The following is a 9,704-nucleotide window of genomic DNA, read 5'->3' as shown; positions in this document are numbered from 1 at the left end:
CCGTGAGATCATGTAAGTCATTGCAGACACTAACTTGGAAAGAAGCAGGGGGGAAAGAGAAAATTTGAGAGTTTGAATTTTTTCTTAAAAGGGCTACCCTGCCAGTTGGTTCCTATGAGAAAGATTGGATGAATTATAGGAAAATAGAGTAGTCACATTTGCTTTGCACATCTGTACGTGAAAAGTGAGTATTTTTTGCCATCTCAGTGTATTTGAGGGGTTTTCCCAGGATTTTTGAAAATCCGTGTGGAGCAAATTTTTGTTAACATGGAGTAATATACATAACCCTCCAAGCTAAAATTAAAAATCCTGTGTCAGGGCCATGACCCAGGGAGAGGATCTGCAGATGCAGATAGAGGATGGTCAACATAAGGTAGGAAAGAGGGATTAATAAAAGGTTTTACTAGAGGCTGTTTCTGGTCTACAAAGTTTTGAAAAGTAGAGTCAACTTTTTGGAAAGGGAAGCCCAATACTATCAGCATCAATTCAAGACTGGGACATATTTGGAGAGGTACTTTTGGAAAAAGAGATTGGATTTCAACAACCAATCAGAGAGAATATCCAGCTAGCATTAAATTAACTAAGTCAACATAGGGATAATCAAGGAGTGAGCAAGTAGATTCAGTGTCAGTCTTGTGAGACCTAGCTAAATGAACACCCATCCATCTCTTGAGTCAAACAGCTGAGGTTAAAGAATATTACCTCCTAGGAGTAAAGAAGACCATGGCTGGAGACTGGGTTGTGGCATCCATGCCTTTCAATAGTAAGTCCATGGCATGCAGGACACAGAACTTCCTATATTTATAAGAAGGGGGTAAGGTGTGAGAGCACTTCTGGACCCGGGGATGGCAGGGGGCAGGATGTATAGATTCCTATGGATGATGACTTTGAGCCTGGGGACAAAGTTCTGGGGTCTAAGACTGCAGTGGTGAATGCCAGCACAAAAAATGGATAGAGCAATAGCACCTCAGAGTAGAAAGCAGTCCCAATCAGCTGGTTTTCAGCAGTGTTCAGGTAGAATCCATAGGAATTTATATGAATCTGAGGCTCCCATTTCCTCCCACTCCCACAAAATCATGTCAACCATATCCTTTCCCCATACATCTGGTTATATTAGAGAAGCATGAGCAGGGAGAGAGGAAATCTGAGAGACTAAGCATATGACCTAAAGAGCCTGAGCATCTGCTTAAAAGGATTGCTGAATTACTGTACTGGACTCAGTTTGTTGGGTTATTCTAAAATGTATACACTTCCCACTTCTCACATGCAGTTGGTTTGTGAGGAAGATCAGGTGAGTAATGGAATTTTTAAAAAAATTCCTTTGAGCATCTGGGGGTAATAGAATGAATAATTTTGTAATCCTCCTATTTTACAAATTAAGTTAATAAGGAAATAGTGTCCAAAAAGCCAATTAACAAGAAAACTCTTTTATTGATAGAAAAGCAGAACAAAATTTCCACAAATTCTGGTATCTGTTTTATTCTGTCTGTTGGATATGCTCAAGTTCCAAAATCAGTTTTTTCTGTTGCTGGTCTTGTTATCATTATTGTTGCTGTTAACCTCTCTATAGAAAAAAAACAGTGAAATCACATGCCCTTGCCTCATACAGGTAGGACCATCTTGATAAGACATTGTCCCCAATTAAAGCTAATTAAATTCTTATTCTAAGCTAAGCATTCCTACATGGCACCAATTGTATTATTAGGTTGGTGACATTAATAAATATTGATTTCAAACCATTGAAGCTGTTTCTCAAATGTTATCAAATAAATCAAAACCAAATCAGAATAAGATTTATGTTCAATTCAATGATTAAATACCCCCTCAATAGGTAGGTCAATTTATTCTAACGTAAGCTAAAACACATATGAGCCACAAACACTAGTTCCAAAAAAGGGTGGCTCAGATAAGTGGCTTTTCAGATTTAGACTCAAAGTCCAGATTCACATGGGAATGGACCTGAGGAACCTGATCAGGTTAAGTTTCTGGTTCTGATTTAACCTATAACTTCCACATAATATCAGCTAGCAATTGCTCAACTGTCACCCACAGAAAAGCAGTTAAAGCATGTCTACACAATGGAAAATGGAGTTTTAACCATTATCTAATTAATTCATTGATATAGATAGAAACGGTGGAAAAAGTCAGATGCCAAAGGTTTTTTTTTAAAGCTAATTTATCCATATTTTCCAAAAACTACTTATCAAACTAAAGAGATAATGGTCATATTTTCACTTTACCTTTAGCTATGCAGATATAAGTTGTATCTCCACACCACATATAGGTTGAAAATTAAAAATCGAGCCACAATTCAGGTTTGTGGTCTAGATGGCCCTAAATCTCTTCTAGGTATTTTTGCTTTCCATCTAGATATTCAGACCACATAGATATGGTCATAAATTCATTATCTTGCTACATCTGAGTCACTAACAAGGAAAGGAAGCTTATCTAATTACCAATTCTCCCGAGTCAAACAGGACTCTCCCCTTTCATTAAATAAAGAGAAAGTCATCAAATTTAACTCCAGAGAAATAGGTGCATGCATATACTCGACTTCTCAGTATCCTCTCTGGATAAGAGGGTGGAACAACTATTTGGTTTCCATCTCATTCTTGTGAAAAGAGAATACAAAAAGTCCATTGTAAATCTGTACAAAATGTATGCATATATAAATACATATCTATGGGTGTATATAAATTCTAAGGAAGATTATATCCATCTACATCTTTAAGATTCAGAGTCCCATACAGTTGACATAATGGTATTCTCTCTCCAATTTTCTAATCTTTAAAAACAATAAGAATCAAGCATGCCACCTTATGACTACTGAATAGCAAGTGCAGAAGTTGAGCTGTAGCTATAGGGATTTGAAGCAATTAGTTTGACGGGACATCAGTGAATAAAATCCTTAAAATAAATTTGTCTATTTCCAGATTGCTTTTTGTTTCATATAAAATGGAATCCAAAATGCCCTGTTGGTAGCATCCCAAACTCCTTAGACTGTCAACTGAGCTCTATAAGAAGCAATGCTTTAAACAGGGTCTGTGCAAATTGCTTGGATATGTGCTTATTGCAATAATTTGGTGTGGGGACTGGCATTACTAGAATTTCATGTAATTCCCTATCTCATAAAAAATCTGAAGTGACACCACCAGCTTATAGAGTTCTGAGAATATTAACTCAGCATGAAATTTGACTCACAGATCACATCATCTTTACGTAGAGCACTATTAAAAATATTAAGCCATAGTCAATTAATGGAGAAAGGCATACATATTTAAAGGTGCACATTAAGAGCATATTATGGATGTGTGCCCATGATTAGAGGTATCAAGATCTTTTTAAAACAATGTACATAATGTTTTTATTTCTCCTGTTTCCTCTATTCTTTTGGGGAAAAATTATACAGGACGATTTCATAATTACCCCCTAGAGTGTACAGGCTGCTCCTTGAAAGGGGATTGTTATTGCATGCCTTGAATGCACTATGATTCATAAGGCAAAACGTATGAGTAGCTTCAGCACCAAGGAAATGGAGTCATCATCCAGCACTGCTCACAACAGAACATCTTATTGCTTTAATAAAATGGGAAATTATTCACTGTAAAAAGTGCACCAAATAAGGGGGACAAAGTAATATCCATGCACTTAGTGGAGCTCATTGGAAATGAGGAAGCTCCCTTCTGAATCCCTAATTCTATTCAAATTTCAAGTCCAAAAGTCATTCTGTAATAAGGTATTAAAGAGCTATAGCTAGATGAGAGTGAGCTACAAAAATTAATGGACTTTCTTCTTCACAGTGCCTTAGTCATTCTGATGTACAATGTAGAGCTCTGATGTACTAAAGGATTCCCTAGTGGCCTGAGGGAGTTAATGCACTCTTTTACCTATTACTAGGAAGTGACTAAGGCACTGGAGAAAATCTGGTTCATTGTTTAATATATTGCACTCAAAGATTACACTTAGTCTTCCTAATATTACAACACGGCATGCTAAAATGATGATCCTCTGTGCTTCAGGAAAGGTCTTGAGTGGATATCTAACTGGTGATTAAAATTTAGCTTACTAAATTATTTTTATAAAAGATGTAGATTGAGTTTGGGCAATTTAATAGATGACCTAAAACCTCAGAGGTAATATTTTCTCTGGATAAGAGCACATATGCCTGGAACCAAGACAGAGAATCTAGAGTTACTAGTTACTTGGGAGAGGGATGCACTTAGGGGCAATTTTGCCTTACATCCTGCAGGTTAGTAAGGTCTCTTTTGGTTGAGCTTTTTGTAGAACATTCTCATTCATACATTTTCCAAATCTGTTCCCAAGAAAGGATGCCTGCATATGGTTAAGATTATAATATGCTTCTGGCCCCTTCTATCATCAACCCAAGGAAACAAGTGGTAAATAACCATAGGTGGACTCCATTTCTAACATAGGTGGCCTTGTCTGGCATTAGGAGAGGGAACAAAAGTATTGATCTTTTTCTCTCACTTTCTTTTTTCTTACTCTTTCTTCATACATTCAATGAAGTTAGGTAAGCCACACTGAGAAAGAGAAAGAGAGCCCTTCTTTAGCTGCATCTCAGTTACAGGCACAGATATCTAACTAAATAAGCTGCAAACATTTTTATCCTACAAGCAGTTACTGGATTTAACTTCTTTTAAAATTTGCATGTCCTGTCGTCCAAATTGCCCAACATCCCCACCAGTCTCACCCCCAAACACATACAGTACAAGCAAGCACACACACCACTGCCTCCAGGTGGTAATTGCATGCAGGGAGGACTACAGGCACTGTTTAAATATTAACCATGTTTTAATAGATGGCATTCCTGCACATCCATTATTTGTTTGTTTTCTGTTGTGGTTGTTTTGTTATTCGCAAAAGAAATAAGAAAACATATGTATCATATTTTTATAACAATCTACTACAGAATAAGGTACAAAAGAACACTTCTGGAAACAGCAGAAGCCAGGCCTGCACCACTGAATTCCTCATCCAGTGGTAACAATTATATCAACAGCTGGGAATTAAGAACAAGAATATACAGTTTGGAGGACGTAGTACAGAATTATAGTTTGTTTCTGTATTTGATACCAATATAATAAATATATAACAAAGGTGCACTTGTTCTAAAAATTAAACAGAAACATTCTGGTTGGTTAGATACTGCACTTTCAGTACTGCACATCACCTAATTTTTTTTTTTTTTTTTTTTTTTTTTTACAAAAGATGGTAACTTATGCAATGTTTAATAAGAAGAAAACCAATAGTACACGCAAACCCGATTGTAGAAAAAGAGGAAAGAAACCAACAAAAAGCTAGAACACTTTCCAAAACATCCCCTCCTCGACTTGCACAACCAAAGAATGTAGCCAGTTCTGAGACAATTTCAGCACCAGACCTGTCTGGACAGCTCCCGGATCCTCTGTGAATCCTGAAAATGCCACAAGTCAAAGGTGTACAGATGGGGAGCAGGGCAAGGACTAAAGCAGTAGATTCTTTCTTTCTTTCTTTCTTTCTTTCTTTCTTTCTTTCTTTCTTTCTTTCTTTCTTTCTTTCTTTCTTTCTTTTCTTTCTTTCTTTCTTTCTTTCTTTCTTTCTTTCTTTCTTTCTTTCTTTCTTTCTTCTTAAAACTCATTTATAGATTTTTAATGAACTTATGCTCGGCCAGTGAGGGACTTTTCTAAAAGTAAATTAAAATGCCTGGTCCTGGAAAAGAGAATGTTAACTAAAGGTGAGAAGAGGGCTGACTGGAGAGCGGTACCTCTCATAAACGTTTTTCTGGGACAGTCTCTGGCCTTTTGTAGTCCTGGTGCTTAATGTTTACGTTTTCTTTATAATATACTATTGCCTGAGTCCGGCTGAACGTAGGAATGGGGAAGGGAGGGAATCTGAAGGAAAAGTGGGGCTGAAGGGGAAGAAAGGTAACTGAACCTTAACTTGACAGCTATGTACAACATACCAGGCCCCCTCCACTCCCTTTGTTCAGGGGGTCAATGCCTTTTACACGTTTGGTAGCTTGTGCGGTCTCTCCTCCGTATTGTGGGGGGCGCAGGGTGGAGAGGGAAGACGCATCCTTCACTGACAATGAGAACTTATGTGATTTGTCATGCGCTTGGATCGTGTTATTAATATTATAATAATTACTATAAATATTAATAATAAAGTATTATTATCAGCGTTATTTCTTCTTCCGAGACTTTCCTCGCCCAATATTTACAAATACCGCACAGTGCCTCGGCGGAGGAGAAAAAGAGTAGGGGGAAAGACAAATAAGGAAAGAAGGAAGAGGAAACGGAGGCCACAGGAAAGTGGAAGAGGAAGGCCGGAGGGAAAAAAAAGCAAGGACGGCAAAGATGCTGGAAACGAGGAAGGGAAGAGGAGAGGGGCTAGACAATCAGGACAGTACCACCGTTTGCAAAAGGCCCTCGCCAGCTGGGTCCAAACAGGAAGAGGCTCTGTGTGCTCCTTGCGGACTGGGGGCCGGTGGTGGAGGCGGAGGAGCACTGGGACCCTGGCACGGGAGGCCAGGGGAAGAAGAGGCGTTGGATGAGGCGCAGAAGGCAGAGTCCCGGCCCTGCTTCTCCAGCCGGGTTTCTTTTGCTTGGTTTGGGGCCTGGCCGCCCTCGGGTTGGGGAAGCCCCCTGCCGCCGCGGTGGCCGCTGCAGTGATCCCGTTCATATTCCTCCTGAGCCCTCTGCATCTTCCGTTTCTTCATCCTACGCTTGTGGATGTGGAAGGTGGAGAGGGACAGCACGATGAGGCAGAAGATGAGGGTGACCAAGACAATCAGCACCAGCGTGGAGGAGAACGAATGGAAGAGCTGCTGTCCCACCTGCGTGATGCATGTGCCGCCGCCGCCTCCTGCGCCCGGGCCACGGGCGCTCGCGTTGCCCGTGCCGCTGGCATTGGGGGAAGCAAAGGTCCGGTTGAGGAGACACGGCGGCAGCGCCAGCCTCAGCTCCTTGGGCTCCCTGGCACTCATCGGCGCTGGGCTGGGAGGGGCCAGGCACACCAGACTTCCTCTTTTGGGCACACGGTTCCCACCAGCCAAGAAGAGGACGGAGCCCGCGCCACCCAAAACTACTCCCTGGTGTGGGAGGGGGTGCGCCAGCGAGCGAAGGACGGAGGGAGCAACTGCGGGCAAGCAAGCCGGCCAGGGAGGGAGCGGTGCCCAGGAGATCCTCTCCGGCCCCGCCTCGAACGAGTGTTCGCGCGCCCTTTTCCTTTGCCAAGGCACCAGGCTGCAAAGAGAACAGGCTTAGTTAGGATCCCAGCCGCTGCCCGGGCGAGCGCCGAGAACCGGAATGATCACCGCCACTGCAAAGCGGCCCTCTGAGCACACTGCCTCAGCTGGGCGCTGCCCGTCTTCTCCGCAGCCCGCGGACCCCAGCCCGACCGCCCGCCCCTGGCCGCGCACCAAAGCCTCCAGTTCCGCGTTCGCGCCACTTTGCGGGGAAGAGGGTCTGCGCCGGCACCGCGGAGATGCCGATTACTCAGCAGATAAAGCAGCCACCCTGAGCACTCCACAACTTTCTAATCGCAACGGACCCTCAGCCACCTCGGAACGCGGTCCCTGCTTCCCAGAGCGCCGACTCTCCTCTTTCCGGAGCCCTCTCAATGGATGTCTTCGCCTGGATCCTACCTTTCCCAGCACCCACCCCGGGCCGCCGAGCCGGCTCCGGGTACGCAATCCTCCCTTCCCTTCCCTCCCCCTCCAGACTCTCCCACCCTGGACGTTGTCAGATCCCTTGGGTCCCAATCCCATGGGGGTAACCCTGGAGCCACATACCACTCCGCCTGTGTCCGCGGCTGCGGCTGACACGCAGGATCGCGCTCCATCCTTTCTCCATCCTTCTTCCCTGGTACCTCCCCAACCACCCCCCCAACACACACACACACACAACCAAAAAAAAAAAAAGCTGAAGCACCTTTCTTTCTCAGCTAAAGCACATCCTTGCAAACGCCCCCTTCTCCACATCTCTCTGTGCCCCCCACTTGACAGTATCCTGCTTCTTTCTAAGGGTGCTGGAAATGAAAGGGGGAGGGTTCCCGCCTGCAAAGTTTGGGGAACAGACCTTCTCTCGGGCCTTCCCAGTCCCAGCCCGAGGGCCCTGAGGCTCTTCCCGGGGACCAGAGCCAGGCAGACCCGTAGCGCGCAGCAGAGCCCCCTTGCCGCTCTCAAGAGGCAGCTGCAAACTGTTGCACTGCGGAGCAGGGAGGCGGCTTGCAAGCCCGGGCCGGGGCAGGGGCGGGGGCCGAAGCTACGGCCAGGGGTACCTGCGCAGGCCGCCGGGGCTGTCCTACCCACTCGCGCCCGGCCACCCGGCCGCCTGGAGCTTTAGCCGCACCGTGTCCCTTACCTGGGGCCGCCAGCTGGCCGCAAGGAGGGAGCCCCGCCGCGCGGCTGCAGTGAACGGCTGCAGAAGGCGCGGAGCGAAGGGGCCAGAGACCAAACCGCGCTGTCGCCGCCGCCGCCGCTTCGGGGAGCTCAGCTCGCAGCCTATTGCCAGAGAGGCCGGTGACGTCAGGCAGCCACCGCCAGGGCTCCGAGCCACCCCTCAGGCCCCCACCCCACCCTCATACCCCCAGCACCTCGTCCTGGCAGAGCCAGCCTCTGCCACACACGTTCCCGGTTCCCTGTTGATCCCCTGCTCAGGGGCTGAGCAATAACCCCCACCTCCACCCTGTGAGCAACGCACCTTCCGCACTCCTCTGCTTAGGAAGGGCTGAAGCTTCACTTCTCTGGCTGCCCGATTCCTCACCCTCAACCCTTTCCCACGTGGTCCCAAGCACACATTTTTACACTCTAGAGATCCATCTCCCCTCAGGGCACACAATAGATTTTCTCCCTCTGCTGATGAGGATCTTTCCCTTCTCCAATCCTGTTTACGCTGGCCTGGCTCTGAACAGAAACAGTGCATGAGAGGGGCATTTCTGAACACTAGTGTGGCAGAACCTGAAATACAAATCTGAACGTGTATTTAACATCAAACAATCTAAATGAACCGTTTTCCTCTCCAATCAGATCAGAGTCTCCAAATTATCTTTCACTCCACCCGACTCAGGATCCTCCTCTCTTCCCTCACACACTCATCTCCAGGCCCAAGACCCACTCCGTGTATTAAATACTCCTTCTATTTTGACAATCCAGACACTCATGAGCACACAAAGCTCACAAAAGGCTTATAAGGCAGGAAGACGAAAATCACTCAGAGGAGTGCAGAAATGAAACCCTATGAAAATTCTGGGCATTGTGCCTCTTACAAAGTACCCCTTCATTGGCCCTAATACTTGTTAAAGTGCTTGGTGCTTTTCTGTAGTATTAACAAGAGCCTTTCTGCACAATGGATAGGACTTCCTGAAAGATTCTCATCAGCCTGCCTAAATCTGGGCAGAGACTAATCAACTATTGGTTTAGAACCCTTGAGAAAATATGAATAGTGCATTTGATTACAGTAGCCAACTTCAAAATAAAGTATTCTTATATTTCTACTGTAGAAAACAGCAGTTTCAAAGATATTGTATGGTCTTTGAAGGCATTCAGGTGTCTTATTAAATGTACATTTCCTTCTTCCCTTACTGTTTTGTTTTCTTCCCATCTTTGAGTCCAACACAGTGCCTGTGCAATACTCACTTGCTAAATTGAGTGCTGCAGTATACGTGGTTGCTTTTTCCTGCTATGCCTCAGAATTGAGAGAGAA

At 44.8% G+C, this 9,704-nt stretch overlaps 1 protein-coding gene across 1 annotated transcript; it reads right to left on the bottom strand.

The window, feature by feature from the left end:
• Positions 1 to 6,184: 6,184 nt before the first annotated feature.
• C8H11orf87 (chromosome 8 C11orf87 homolog) lies at positions 6,185 to 8,506 on the bottom strand. The gene is made up of 2 exons (XM_036861723.1): positions 8,364 to 8,506; positions 6,185 to 7,244 (listed from the first exon to the last, which is right to left on the bottom strand). Exon 2 carries the CDS (start codon positions 6,983 to 6,985, stop codon positions 6,398 to 6,400), a length of 588 nt encoding a protein of 195 aa, XP_036717618.1. The 5' UTR covers positions 6,986 to 7,244; positions 8,364 to 8,506; the 3' UTR covers positions 6,185 to 6,397.
• Positions 8,507 to 9,704: the final 1,198 nt, after the last annotated feature.

The sequence above is a fragment of the Balaenoptera musculus genome, chromosome 8 (assembly GCF_009873245.2).
Source record: "Balaenoptera musculus isolate JJ_BM4_2016_0621 chromosome 8, mBalMus1.pri.v3, whole genome shotgun sequence".
Lineage (NCBI taxonomy): Eukaryota > Metazoa > Chordata > Mammalia > Artiodactyla > Balaenopteridae > Balaenoptera > Balaenoptera musculus.
This window is presented reverse-complemented; position numbering and strand designations above follow the sequence as displayed.

Excerpts from the sequence above, each read along its gene's own strand:
- C8H11orf87 (XM_036861723.1), bottom strand. The coding sequence starts at position 6,985 with ATGAGTGCCAGGGAGCCCAAGGAGCTGAGGCTGGCGCTGCCGCCGTGT.